Raw genomic sequence first — 14,836 nt, forward strand, 5'->3', positions numbered from 1 at the left:
TCCTTGCTGAAACCACTTACTGCAGCATTTGTAACACATTTAAATATCCACATGACATCAAACAAGGCTTTTTTTCCTTTTCCCTCTCTGGGGCACAAAGACAAACGCTTTACAGTGTCATCTGGGATCCAGGCTGATGAAAACATTTTGTTCAAAAAGCAGCTGCAAGGTGATTAATGCTCTGACCAATTTTGGGGTATTGAGCCATAGTTTGGGAAACAAGATGTCTTACTGTTAAAAAGACTTGTGCTTGTTACTGTGGAAAAACATATTTTACAATCACGCCAGACACCCAGCTGTATCTGGAGAAGTAAGTTGGGAATTATCAGGAACCATCTTGTCTGCTCTGTTGTGTTTAGTTTAGTCTGTCGAGGCCGATCACAGTTTGAGCTACAGCTACAGCGCCGTTCTGCATCAACCATAACCAAAACATAAACACAAGTATGATTTGACCTTCCACATTTTCCCATGGTGCTGTGTGGTTCCCTCTTAACTGCCCAGCTGTATTTACTTGTGACCAAGACAGGAAGCGAGCGTAGTGCCTCTCATCTGGGGAGAGAGGATTTCTCGTGATTGAATAAAGACTTTATAATCCTCATGATTAGTAGTGATACATCAAACTGCTTTTTTATTTTAACAGTCAGCATTTTTTCAGTAAAAGCCACTCAGTGTATTTAAAGCCTGTATGTCCCTCTCCATATAGTAGTTTTCATTGTAAGTGGCAGGGTTTCGCCATTCCCTTGCAGGTTCCCTCATTTTCAATTTATGACTTTTTTTAATACTTTTTTTAATGCCTCATGAAATCCAAATGAATACCCGTTTCATGGTCATACTGTCCAAAGTATTCAAAGTATGATGGAAAATGGTTATAGGGCCTGCAAATGACTTATTACCATGTCAGCTTTTTTTTGTACTTGCCAGCAGCACATAACAACATTTCCTTTACCCAACCTAGATAAATGTCAGAAAATGCATTTAGTGGTTTTACTCATTTAAGTTTGTTCATGTTTTTCCTTAAATTGAAACTTGCCCATCATGACACCGTCCTAGCTACTGTAGCTGTGGGCCGCACTGTAAGCGAACACACCAGTTCCTCCTTTGCTGCTAACAAAGTAGCTGCTCAACCAGTGTTTGCTGTCGCGTTAAACTTCACTCGCCGTCAGCCGCAATGGCCACGGATGTTGCAGAATCAACCAAAGACTGAACTCTTAAGGGACTCACTGCAACTTTAATTCTCCTATGAGAACATCACATCGCCAGTTTGGCACATGTTATGTGATTTTCCACTGACGTTGTTGGGCCCTTTCTCCAGTTTCTGATCTCATATTGTATCGGAGTGAGCCAGCTGACTCCAGCATTAGGCAGGAAGTGGGCATGTCAAAGTCTTTTATATCCTCTGTTGTCACTGTTTCCTTTGATTGGTATTGTGGTAAGAGAGGGACCAACTTACTTTACATGAAAAGATGGTGGGGACATTTCTACGAAGGCCAACTTTTCTGTTTAACTGTGAACTTAGCAAAGTTACATTCTCAATAAGAGGGATAATAATAAGGGTTTAATAATGTTTTTCAGTCAAGATTCTCGAATAGTTAAATGACGCCAGGTAATAATAGATATGGAACCTCACCAAAGCCTCAATACCTCTATTAGAGAGATAGTCATGCAGCCATACAGAGGTTGACTCCTATTAAAAGACCATTTATTTCTCACTCACAAAAAAACAGATGGATGCACTCTGAATGTGTTCCTCTGGCAGCCCAGTCCACCAGTATTTATCCTAATGAAGTGTTTAAAAAGCACAAACAATTCAGATTTACTTCTGGTGAATTTTGATTTTATTTAGTTCTCCAATTGGCTTCATTTCAATGCTAAAATATGGAATAGATTATCAAGAAATACAACATTTATCGTGTGTGTGTGTGTGTGTGTGTGTTTTGTTTGTCTCCGGGATGATAAACTGTTCTGAGGTTTGCTGTCTACGTTATGCTGCTGTCAATGGATTGAAACACAGTGTCATGACCAACATGTGCATGATTTGGTGCTGGAATGAGCAGAATCATGGTTTGTACGTGCCTGTGTGTGCGCTATACTTATGATGCCCAAATCACATTGTAAGTAGCCAACTGTGTAATGATTGACAGAGAAAGGGTGTTTTCTAAAAATACGGGCTTGGCTTTTAGTCAGTAGTGTGTGTGTGTGTGTGCGTGTGCGTAAGAGGCCAGCAGTTTGATGGTAAAGGCATTCCTCTTGAGTTTTTAAAGCAGGCATTAACCTCCTCACCTCCTCTTTTCTCTCCTCCGTCACCGACTTCTATTCCTGTCCGTGTTGTAGTCTTTTATTCCCTCTGTTTTCCCTCCCTCCAGGTACCTGTTTGCGCTGCAGATTAAGCGCGACTTGGCCTGCGGTCGCCTCATCTGTAACGACACCAGCGCCGCCCTCATGGTCTCCCACATCATTCAGTGTAAGTTCAACGCACCCGTACATTTGGCATGAAAATTCTAGAATCATGTCAGATTAACGTCAAAACAACTGCAGCACAAGGTGATTCATGTCTTGTTCACCTTATTAAAAGCACTATAATAAATCTATCACTCAATTTAATCAAGCATGAAAGATTATGAATGGGCTTATTTTAAGTTGTTTAGGCATTTCTTCTCACGTCAGATCAGTCTTTAAGTATGCAGGAAAAACATGTCTACTGACACATCCACAAATACACCAGCTCCCCCTCTGTATATTTTTCATATTTCTTCCAAATAGCTGTATTGGTAAGCAGCAGAATTGTCTATTTGCTAAAATTCAAATTGGGATTTCTACCTGTGCTCATTGCGTTGGGTGTTGTTGTTGAGGATGTAAGATTCATGGATTTAAATCCATTCTAGCATTGAGCAGCGGGCTACTATGCAGCATGCCAAGGAATATGACTTGGTTGCCGTGGTAACCTCCAGACTGCTCTGCCTGTGTGTGCACCTGCGTGGCACATTGTGATTTCTTTTTATTATTTTTTATTGTTGCTGTTATTGGACAGATGGGGAGAAACGCGTCAACACACTTCCTCTGGTTCTACAGCAGAAGGGACTGAGAGGGAGCATACATAAGAAATTAACTAGGATAGAGACAGGGGAATACATCATAGTTAAAAACAATGTATGTTTTCACTCCAAATAAATGAAATCCCCCTCTCTTTCTCTCTTCCTCTCTTTCTCTCCCTCCCTCAGCCGAGATAGGAGACTTTGACGAGACCCAGAGCTGGCAGCATCTCCTCCACAATAAGTACCTGCCCGACCAGGACGCCATCAGGGATAAGATCACCGAATGCCACCGCAGCCATGTGTGAGTTCACTATCACATGCATGTCCACACAGGCATTTACGCTATGTTATCTTTAGGCTAACATGGACACACATTCAGCGTTAAGAAGATAACAACGTGAGCAGGCAGTTTTCACTCAACAGTCCAATATCTAAAATAGTTCCAAAAAAAATTCTGGGCATATTTGTTAATAAAAAGACAATAATCACCTATTTTATTACATAAAAAGATTGTCTGGCTCACAGCTTCAGCTCTAATAGTGTTATACCATTATACTGCCTCAAGAAATCAATACAGGGTTCATTAAAGACATGTTTTTATCTCTGCTGTGCCAATTAGGTGAGCGTTTAAATGTAAAGAAACCACACCCAAACATGTTTTAACATGTTTGGGTGTGTACATGTAAACATGTAAAAAAAATATATAATGTACATTTAACAATTTTGCTGTGAATACAAATCAGTACTTTTATAAATACTTTACATTTCAAATGTGAACAGACAAACCTTTCCCATCTTTCAGCAGATACATGTTGAAACAACTTGCTTGTGTCAAACTACAGTATGTGAAGTCCAAACATTCAAATATGCAAGAGTCACAGGGGCAGCACTGTTTACCTGGGAATAGCTGGTCCAGCTTATCCGTGCTTGGCAAACAACACTGAGCCCCGCTTTAGTCTGATGGCAGATCAGTTTTTGGGTGTCAGAAGAAACACATTCTTCCACAGCACGCCTTACACTCACAGATATTTATCTGTGTGTTCAAACGAGTGCCCACAAACACACACATCACACAATTACACCCAACCCATAGGTCTCTCTACTGCAAAGATGTGTATCTATATAACACTACTGTTTCCGCGCGCATGCTCACACACACACACACACACACACACATTTCTAATCTTCTAATCTCTCCACCGGCAGAGGTGGCTATCTCCAAACATGCCGCTTGGCCCTCCCTCTGTGCCCCTGGGATCACACATTCACACACAAACACACCTTACTCCTCATTTACATTATAGCTGCGCTTCCCGCACCGCACAATGCAAATACATGCAATGAAGCTTTTCCTTGTTCTCTGCATGTAATTTCCCCCTAAAAACCTTATCCCTAACCACAGATAGAAAGCTGCAAAACCAAACTGCTGACATGCTGGTTATTTATCATGGTCACACTTTGTACCACCACCCACTCCAATCTCTCAACCAACGCAGGAAGGAAGTGGCTAATTCAGTGGCTTATACAGGAAACAGGAAGCTATTTTCAGATTTTTGCGAGGAAACAAACTTCTTTCGTGGCAGATTTCTTTTCCGCCCACAGCGTAGATTGTGTGACCATCTGATCCTGTGGTGTATTTTTAAAGGCTGTTTATTGTTTCTGCACTTCACACAATAAATCTGAAATGGTAACCCGGAGTGGGTCGTGTCTAACATCTGGTACTGAACGGTGCAAACAAAGACACATAAGCACATGGTCAGGCATATTGATGTCAAAAAATCATACAGGAAAACAAATAAAAACTCTGTATGCTTCTTGCCACCTAACATAACTTGCTTTAGCTTGAGAAAGAGTTGAAGATTGATGTGATATTAATGCATTGTTCAATCATTCTCCTTCACAGCGGGCACACCCCTGCAGAGTCAGACTACCAGCTGTTGGAAATAGCCCGGCGGCTGGAAATGTACGGCGTTCGTTTGCACCCAGCCAAGGACCGAGAGGGTACTAAGCTCAGCCTGGCTGTAGCACACACTGGGGTGCTGGTCTTCCAGGTAAAACCCATCACACATAGGATTCAACAACATACTGTCACTGTACATAAAAAATTAAAATCTGTTTTCCTGGAATGTGAGTACTTTCCTGCATATCTAAGTTTTGAGGCATGGAATGCAAATTCATGAAATATTTTCCTACGGAGGGAGGACAATACGTCATCTTTTTCCAAGGAGTGTTCTTCTTTTTTTATCCTTGACTACAAATGTTTAGGTTGAGAGTTATAATCATTAACCTCCTTTGTATCTGCTCGGATCACAGCAAAGACACTTTCACTGATTAGCCTCATTTTAAAACTTGGCAACCTCTTAGCTAAGGGGACAGTGCACTTACTTAATGGTGGTGTGTGATTGCAGTTTAGTTTGTTATTAATTCAAAATGGGATAAGATGTAGATAGGAGTAGGAAGTAGCAGTAATTAACATTGATCTTTTTCTCAAACTATGCCATGTTGAGTCCTTGAATTTAAGGGAATCGGTGGTTGAAGAAGGTGTGCCAAGATTTTCCCTGGCAAGATATGGAGTTTTTTTCAACAATATTAATCATCTTCTTGTTATATCTTCTCCCTTTCTGCAGGGGTACACAAGGATTAACGCCTTCAACTGGTCCAAGGTTCGCAAACTCAGCTTCAAACGCAAGAGGTTCCTAATCAAACTGAGAGGAGACCCCGCAGTAAGTCCATATGACTTGTCCTTTCATACTCTCCCTAATGCTTCTATTCATCTTGTCTGTACTTATATATCCACTTATCCCTCCATCCATACTTAAATCGGCATGTGTGTCTCATTCCAGCAGAATGCCCACCATGACACACTGGAGTTTGCCATGGCCAGCAGAGATTGCTGTAAGATCTTCTGGAAGATCTGCGTGGAGTATCACGCTTTCTTCAGGCTCTTTGAGGAGCCCAAGCCCAAACCCAAGCCCATCCTGTTCACCAGAGGCTCCTCATTCCGCTTCAGGTAAGGACAGCACAGGAAAAAAAGGGAAGGATTCAATTGCATTTTTCTTGAATTTGTTTGACATTGTTTGCTCTTTTGTCTCTTTGTACTTGCAGCGGTCGAACCCAGAAGCAGATCATAGATTATGTGAAAGACACAGAGGTTAAAAAAGTTCCATTTGAAAGGTAAATCTCCTTCATTTGTGTGTAATTACTCCCAACAATGCAAACAGCCATCATTGCAGACAGAAGGTCCTGATTGCAAATGGTCGCAACTCATCTGTCCGCTCTTTTCTTTCTTTCCAGGAAGCACAGTAAAGTTCTGTCCATGTCACCTCAGACGTCTTCCTTCAGATTGCAAGTGCCAAAAGAGGTGATACACACTTTGACACCAACATATACTGACCTTCGCACACCCATACACTTGTTTTTTGTTTTGCTTTAGTTTTCTATTTCTTTTATCTTTTCTTTGTAGCTTTACTTGTTGTACACATTTACAGTCTCCTCGTGTCTTGTTTTTATGACTTCACAATATCTCTATGGAGCTGCTCTGTTGGACAAAAGTACAAAGCTGTTTTTGTCCCGGGCAGCTCCAGGGAGCGAGTGAATTTGAATGTGTGCTTTATCTAAGCTGTTCCCTTGTAAAAAAGCCAATTTATTCCAAGCCAGTAATTCAGTATTACCAACCCTGTTAGGTAAGAGTTTAAAAAGCTTCTCCGCTTCTCCTTCTCCTTTTTCTCATCACTAATTTTCTTCTATCTTCTATCTGTACTACCCTTTTCTCATGTTCGTCAGAGTGCCATGTCTGTGCCAGTAGCAGACCAGCCTGATTCAGCCAGACAGGGCCATCAAGCTGTGGTCAATGGTTCAGAGGTACCGACAGTGGGCACATCCTCCACAAACGGCTTCCACGATACAGCTACGGCGCCCGGCTCGGACCCCACCCAGCCCCGACAGAATCACCACGGCAACGGAGGAGGATCGGCGCCGGACGCTCACTTCCTCAACCCAGGTCCATCTTCCAGGGCAAACAAAGGCAGCAGCTCCTCTATCCCTTACATAGACTGCAGCGACATAGACAGTGAATGTGATGTGTCAAAGAGCAACAGGGCCCCCAGGGGCCGCGGCAATGCAAATGACAGCAATGCGGATGAGCCTAATTGTGTGTATAGCAGTAAGCACGGGGGTAGCAGTCGCAATGGGGGGCAAGCCACCGGGGGTCTATTCGGGGCTGTAAATGGGTTCTACCACACCAATCACCAGGGGCTAATGCAGCAGCAGCATCAGCAGCAAGGTATGCTGGGTAACAGAAGTGCCGTAGATCAGTCTCCAGGTAGGTTCAACGTGAGTCACGAGCTAACTGATGACGAAATGTTATCCAACGGAGGGGGTTCGTATCACGGCCGCCTCCCGCTCCACAGCACGCTGTTGGGCGAGATCTTTCAAGGACGAGAGAAGCGTGCCGCGGCGGGCGTAGGGCGACCGCTAGGGACCGGTACACGTAGCCAGTGTTCTAGCCCCGTCATCAGCAGTTTCCACCACCGCACCAACTCCGTCAGTCACGCCGAGATGACAAACGGTCACGGTCAGCAGCAGCACGCGCACTGGGACGAGGGCGGGCTTCATTTCGGTAAACTTCCGGGCGTTTTCCCAGTGGAGCCTGCCACCGTCCACCAGCCGCCACCACCACAGCAGCCCCACCCGCTAACCCACTACGGTAGCTACTCGCCCATCACTTCCAACCGCACGCCGCCTCACTTCGCCAAACCCTACAACAACAACAACAACATGAGGAACCGCTCCGATACCGACCCGTTCATTCTCAGCCAGCTCACGTCCACGCCCGTACACCACCTGCACGACACTCAACGCTCGGGGCTGCAGCACATGCAACAAGCCCCGTGCTCTGCCCCGACCGAGCGCAGGATGATTATAACTAACGGTAATAATCACACGGGGAACCTAGGGGCACCAGGTCAGGCGCGGTCCAACACCGTACAGCGGTTGTTCGGTCGTCAGGGAAAGCCTCCCTCTGGTAACCCTAACAACGCAACCCGTAACAACCACAACAACTTAAACCAGAAACCGGTCCAGATGATAGACGGGTCCACAAGCAGCGGCTCCGACGACACCGGTAGCGACACAGAGTCAGACACTGGCAGCAGCGCGTACAGCCATCCGTTAATGTACGGAAACCCGGCCGCTGTAAGCTCCATGAATTCGGTCAATTCCAACGGCGTAGGCTCTTCGTCCCCCATGACCAAGTGCTCCTTCGGGAGTCTCCAGCTAGGGGAGGGGAAGGGGGAGGGTGAGGGTGAGGGTGAGGAGGAGGAAGGGTGTTACCGATTTAATGAGGAGGACATAGGGGGCCGCGTTTTCAGCTGTTAAAGGGTTAAGATATGCAAGTAGCTAGGCGTAATAAGTCTGCACAATTAATATAAGAATGATAGCATCTCAATATGTAGATGTGCGATGCAGGTTTTGTCTTCTTAGACATTGTGGGAATTGAATCGACCAGCTGCTTGTTGATTATTGAAATAAAAGAAGTACAGCTCTTGATCTAATCCACCTGTATACCCTAGCTTACCTTTGAAACTCCATATATATCAAACTCATTTTTTAACATATTTTTGTAGTATGAAACGGACATTTTTGACATATTTTTTAGGTTTTTAAACTGGGTAGAAAGAACTGCTCCTGTGTTAGACGAATCAAGTCTACATCCAATGTTTTCTAATCCCCAGTTTTGCATCGGTGGATGGTGTCAGTCTAACTTTACACATATCTATGTGAAATGTGAAGGAATCAGCGTAGGGTAATGTTACAAGAGAAATCCTCCTCACAACGTGCCATGACTTAAAGAAATTGTATATTCAGTGTTGATGTATATGTTCAGATAGATAGACATCTAAAGAACACCTTCACGTGTAGAATTGTAGCTCTTTTGGGGAAGATCATTTCTGCAAATCTTCCTTGTTTTTCTTCAAAAACATTATAGCATTTGCATTTGCTCACTTTTGTAAATGAAGTTTTGCTTGTTGTCAAGATATTAAGGTGTCGAAGCGAGAGAGTAACCGATTTTTAAGGCGGCATTGATTTTGCTTGCTCGTTGAGTTGACCAGGACCCGCTGCCTTTTCCTGGTCATTACACCTTAATAGACCTGTTTGCTGTAATAGGGTTTCTACGGTTTTTAGCAACCTAATGTAGCGGTTTCCTCTAAATCAAACTTTTATAAATATTTGACTGTCGTCTTGTGCAATAGCAGGGCTTTGAGATGATAGTTCACTAAGGGACTTTAATGGGACATTTTTGGTCATTTAAAAGCTGTTTTATGTCAGATACTTTATACAGGTTGACTCAGAGCGTGTCTGTGGTTGTTTTGGACTGTGTCAAACCACGAGGATAATATGGATTGACTAACTGAGATATATTCCCCTTTTTATTTGTACAGTATATTTGATTGAATATTAATGGTAGAGACTCGATTGTACCTAGTTCTAGTTAAACATAATGATGTGATACATGTGTAAGCTGTGCTGTAGTTGACGACTGGTCTGCCTTTCTCATTCTGCTTTGGCCGAGCTGATGTCCTCTCTTTGGAGCACTTTTACACTTGGTTTCCGTCTCGTCTGTCGTCGGCAACTTGCACTGTAATTTGGATGTTTTGTGGTAGAGCCTTTTTGTAGCCATTCTCTTTTGTATTTAACAATGGCGGAGGAATAGATTTTCATCAATTGAAATGTTAGTGGTGGATTATGACCGTGACCCTAACCTTTTTTATATCTGTATTTTTGATAATAACTGAAGCTCCGCATGTTTCTACATCTCTACTGAAGATGCATTGTACGCGCTTATGCTACTTCTGTTGTTTTTTTCAGACTTTCTTTCCTTTTATCACTTTTTTTTGTTTCTTCCACGGTTCTGCACACAGAACAAGGCATTGTCCATCCATGACTGTCTGCTTTGCTTTTCTCGGCTTGGCCCCTGGCATACAACCACAACCATAAACAAACACAAATGTAGTTCACTGTTATTAACTTTCTTTGGACGCTTGTCTCTCTTCTGTTCCAATGCTGTTTATCGGTGTGCCGGCCCCTCTATCCACACCACTGTCATTTGCTGTCTGCTCACTGCAACTCACACTTTGTTGTTGTTTTTCTGTTTTCACTGCAACACTGAATTTGGGATAAACTTCGGTGCTCCGCCTGAAAACACACCAGCAGAGTCTGCATTTACTGAAAGCAATGGTTTGGGAAATGCAGACTTTTTGTTGGATTGAATTCAATTGGATAATTGAAATCGTTCTTCTGTACCTACGTAAATGGACACATTTTCATCAGGATCTTATGTGTGCTCATCTTTTAAAGCCAAACCACCCTTTTTATTCCCTCAGAGCCACCACAGCTTCTCTTCTAAAACAAATGTTCACGCTTCATGCTTTGTAAATGCACTGTTGTTTTTCGGCATGTTTTCTTTTGCTCAGAGTGCATGTTTAACCAGGCAAGCACAGTCCCTGCCGCTCTGTCATTCTTGCTCTGTCCTAGCTCACGGCGCTCGACAAACAGTTTGAAATGTTTGAGAAGCTTTTGGTGCAGACTAACAACAAACATACCAGCTCTAGAGACGTGTAGGTTTCCCCTTACTTCACACAAGCTGTTACAAATTTCATGCCTGATTTCTGAACTTACTGCACCCTGTAGTTCTCAGACATCTCAAAACCATTTGCGTTCCTGCCCCAGGGAAAAAAACATGGCTGACTCAACTCCAGTGTTCTTTATGTCTTCAATAGAGAGTGAGAGGGTGAAGTAAAGTTAAGCTTAATGAAAATGTAAGTGCAAAAAAAATTATTTTGATAGACGTGGTGTTTTTTCTGGGTAGGGTGTGAAAGTCTGAGCAATGTCAGGAGATGGACACACACACAAACAAACAGGAATACTGGAGTCGAGTCGTCCTTGTTTTCAGTTTCACTGCCTGTGGCAGGTCACTTCCATTGAGGCTTTTTGTCAATTTTTAATGCACTGTACATAACAATAACGGACTGATGGGTTCCGATTTTGTATTCATATTGTTAATTGTATTTTAAATGAGAGTTAATCAGAGCCAAATTATGCTGGACTAACTTTAAAACAAAAGGTTAAAATTATTGTAGTTTCTTCTGCGATGTGGTGATCTGATATCAGGCGGCTTTAAGCGAATTGTGCGACATTTTGGGAATTTATTAAAAAAAGATTAGATTACAAGATTGACACTACATTTTAGTCTGTATAGTAAATATGAAGCTACAGCCTACACATATTTGAAAAGGGGAAACAGCTGCCGTATTGAATCTGTACAAAAACCGGCTTCATATTTGTGTACCAAACAGACATGTTTGTTTTTAATCTTCTCATCTAATTCCAACCAAGAAACCAATCAAGCATATTTCCCAAAATGTCAAACTATTTTCTTTTCATACCATCAAAATGGTATACAGTGGCATTTTTGCATCGCATCTGGGCTTCTCTTTCTGTTTACATAACACACTTTCTACTAACTTCTTTTGAGGGGAATAAACTGTCTTTCTGACTATTCTTTACATTTTTCTGATTGAGCTTAAAGCTTGCCGTCAGACTTTGCAGCATCTCTAAAGCATGCAATCAGAATAAATGTTGTCAGTCGAGCTGGAGAGCTGCCAAGAAGTCTTTTTACTCCTTTGCAAAAGAAAGGCATTGAAATTGAATTCCATATGCTGACTGTATGGCTTAAATGTGCACTGACTCACTGGTTTTCTTTGTCACTCTTGTAATACTTTGTATTCCCTGCACACCTGTCCTTTTATTTCCATCACAAAAACCAACTGGGTTTTTTTTCTTATTTTTTTCTTTATGGTTTTTTCTTTACCCTATCATCTCTCTTTTTAACACTGTAAGTGATTGTGTGCACTAGTGTCAATAAAAAAAACGACCTTGTACGTTCAAAGAAAAGGGACTCCAGAATTTTACTGTAGAGAGAACTGATGTTGAACTAAACCTGCCCCACCCCCACCCACCCAAACACCCTGCTTGTATTGTCACCCCGGCCCTATGTTTTGTGTTGTGGTAGCTAGACTGTAGAGTAGCGGTTCTTCATTTAGTTTGTTGTTTGCGCATGTGCACACGTGAATCCGTCTGTGTTCCATATTTTTCTAGCTCCTGTTAGCACTTGTGTTTTTTGTTTTTGTGTTGTCGTCGTAGTTTGTTGTGTTATCCTGTGTGGTGGTAAGTTCTTTTATAGCACCCCTCACAGATCTGCACTCAGGCAGTGGTTGCCTTGGTTTTACCCATGATCCAGTTTGGTGTACAGTAACAGTGGACTCTTTGGAAAAATTTCAGCTGGGGCAAGTATACAGTCACGACTTAGTACCATGTAGTAAACCCTCTGTAGTGACTCTAGCTGTAGTGACCGTAGCCTTTTTATTCTTCTGTCCGAAATGATGATATTTTCCCAAAAGAGTTGCCAGAAGTTGAATTCAACTGCAATCAGACCAGACTCCTGTTAAAAATGAGATGACTTAAGGCATCATAACAAATTGCAAGACTCTCACATATCTATAAAAGATCATATCCATAGTGCATTGTTAGGGTCAATTGTAAAAGCTAATACAGTAATCAGAACTGTCATAATGCAACCATCATAGTTTTTTGACTAGGGCGGAAACGATTGATCAATTAGTCGACTAAATCAACTATTTTGATAATAGATCAATCATTTTGCCAATAATGAAAGGTAGTTGCCGGCATATTTTTTAATAAAAAACCTTGTATTACAATGATTATAGAACCTTGTTAAATGCCACTTGCAGCTTTTTTAACATGTATGGCTCTTTATTACCCTTTCAATGCACTGATATGCTTTTGTTTAGTCTTGCATATAAAGTGATGGTCCTTAGCTCCTTACTATCATCTACCTAACATAAATTGTTATTATCTTCCATCTTTTCATCCTTTTTTCACTATACTTTTTTAACCACATCTCAGACGAGGATCTAACTAGAGAAATAGAGTAGATGTAGCCTCCTTCAGAGTTGAGCGCTCGTAGCATTTGTTTTCTTCCTGTGACTACCTGCCCAAGCGTGACAACTGCTCATTTTAGGTCCTCCTGACCCATAGTTTGTTAAGATTGATCGTGTAGCATCGGTCTAACCTTTGAAATTCATCGCCATGCAGTTTGAGCAATCATATGGGAATTATATAAAAACCTGGCTTGAACTTCTAAATACAGGGGTGAGGCCTTTACCTCCACTGAGAAATTTGAGGGGAGGAATGAAAATGTCAATAAAGACTTAAATGATAAGACGGATGGCAGTGAATTTCATCACGGTAGTAGAAATGGATTTTATTTTATCATACATGTAGAATATATTTGAACTCCATCTTCTCCATTATCTCACTCTTTTTTTCTATCCCTATCCCCCTATCATTATCTCCTCTCCTCCCAACTGCAGAAAGTCCTGCTTCAGATGAGTCTCCGGCAGAAAGTCCCCAAGTGGTCGTCAACGGTAACGGCTCTGTCCATGACAACGGTGGCCCTGGTCTTGGTCAGAGTCCTGAAATGCGCCTGCTGTCTCCCCTCACCAGCCCGCTGCTCAATGACGCAGGCTGCATCCGCAATGAGGACGAGGAGGAAGCAAGGAGAAAGGTGAGCATACGAACCAGGAATTAAAATCTGTGTTTTAATCTCCCTTTGACATCTTATAGTTAAAGCATCACTTAAAAGAACCAAAATGGATGGATCGATCTTTTCCCTCTTATTTCTGTCCAGAAGTTTCCCACAGACAAGGCCTACTTCATAGCCAAGGAGCTGTTGACCACGGAGCGGACCTACCTCAAAGACCTGCAGGTCATCACAGAGGTAAAGAGGAGGCACATTTCTCCACATATTATGTATTGAAAAAAACAGCAGTCTAGTACAGAGAGAGAGAGAGAGAGAGAGAGATTTTATTAAGCCATCTGTGTTAAGACCAGAAGCTGGTCTGCGCACCAAGTGTAAACACATTCCCTGACGTACAGACAGCTCTGCATAGCAAACCAGGCCGGGTCTCCTTAAAGCACTGGTACAGTAATAGAGAATCAAAAAAATACTTTTATATCTAAATCAGAATTTTACGGACAGGGAGCTGACTTTGGTCTGTTTTTAAAAGCTTGTATTTGCACAGTGAGTCAGAGTTGGTGCCTGAATCATGGGTGGTGTGCGTTTGGTGTTTTTATAGCCTGAATGTGCTGGCAAAGCTGAGCTCAGTTTGGCCTTTTGGGATGCCAAAAGACTGGCAAAAGGAGATAAAGAATCACGAGTTTGACAACCTTTTTTTCTGCCATGTGACTTTAATATTACTTTAGTTTTCTCTAGAGCACTCCGTTTCCAATTTTCTTTATCCCCATCCCGAAAGAGGGCTTTTATATGCTTTTATTTTGGCACAAATGTGACCGCAAAGCTCCAACATCTGAGCCTGCATGAGCATTTTTCTCGTGCAGGAAAGATGACGGATGTATACGCAGCTTCCAAGTAACTTGTGTTGTTTTAAAGCATCACATGTGTTGTTATTCACTTCCTTTGGTAAGCTGGCAGACTTTCATTTTGTTTGCTCTTTCAGACAACACAGACTACAACCTCCGGGCTCTTGAGGTTACAAGAAAAACCACTCAAATCAACACAACAGGGGGAAAAAAACCTCGCCCCTTTCTTAAAATTCTGGGATGAAAGAAAGTGCAGCATAATTCGGGTCGGACTTTGTCTCTGCTGTTTATGCACAACTTTACAGCCTGTTGATGAGGAGAGACCACCATTGTGGGCTAGCGTA

At 42.3% G+C, this 14,836-nt stretch overlaps 1 protein-coding gene across 3 annotated transcripts in view; it reads left to right on the plus strand.

The window, feature by feature from the left end:
* LOC307270103 (FERM, ARHGEF and pleckstrin domain-containing protein 1-like) overlaps positions 1–14,836 on the plus strand; it is a 48,937-nt gene that overhangs the window by 25,342 nt on the left and 8,759 nt on the right. The window contains exons 6-15 of one of the 3 annotated variants that reach the window (XM_080053263.1): positions 2,364–2,461; positions 3,219–3,333; positions 4,936–5,083; positions 5,660–5,755; positions 5,876–6,042; positions 6,138–6,206; positions 6,327–6,393; positions 6,816–7,032; positions 13,484–13,677; positions 13,801–13,890. In XM_080053263.1, coding sequence (XP_079909389.1) covers positions 2,364–2,461; positions 3,219–3,333; positions 4,936–5,083; positions 5,660–5,755; positions 5,876–6,042; positions 6,138–6,206; positions 6,327–6,393; positions 6,816–7,032; positions 13,484–13,677; positions 13,801–13,890 — 1,261 coding nt within the window. The remainder of the gene's footprint in view (positions 1–2,363; positions 2,462–3,218; positions 3,334–4,935; positions 5,084–5,659; positions 5,756–5,875; positions 6,043–6,137; positions 6,207–6,326; positions 6,394–6,815; positions 7,033–13,483; positions 13,678–13,800; positions 13,891–14,836) is intronic. The other 2 variants (XM_080053264.1, XM_080053265.1) reach the window with 2 other exon arrangements.

Source organism: Ammodytes marinus (genome assembly GCF_949987685.1).
Source record: "Ammodytes marinus genome assembly, chromosome: 24".
Lineage (NCBI taxonomy): Eukaryota > Metazoa > Chordata > Actinopteri > Uranoscopiformes > Ammodytidae > Ammodytes > Ammodytes marinus.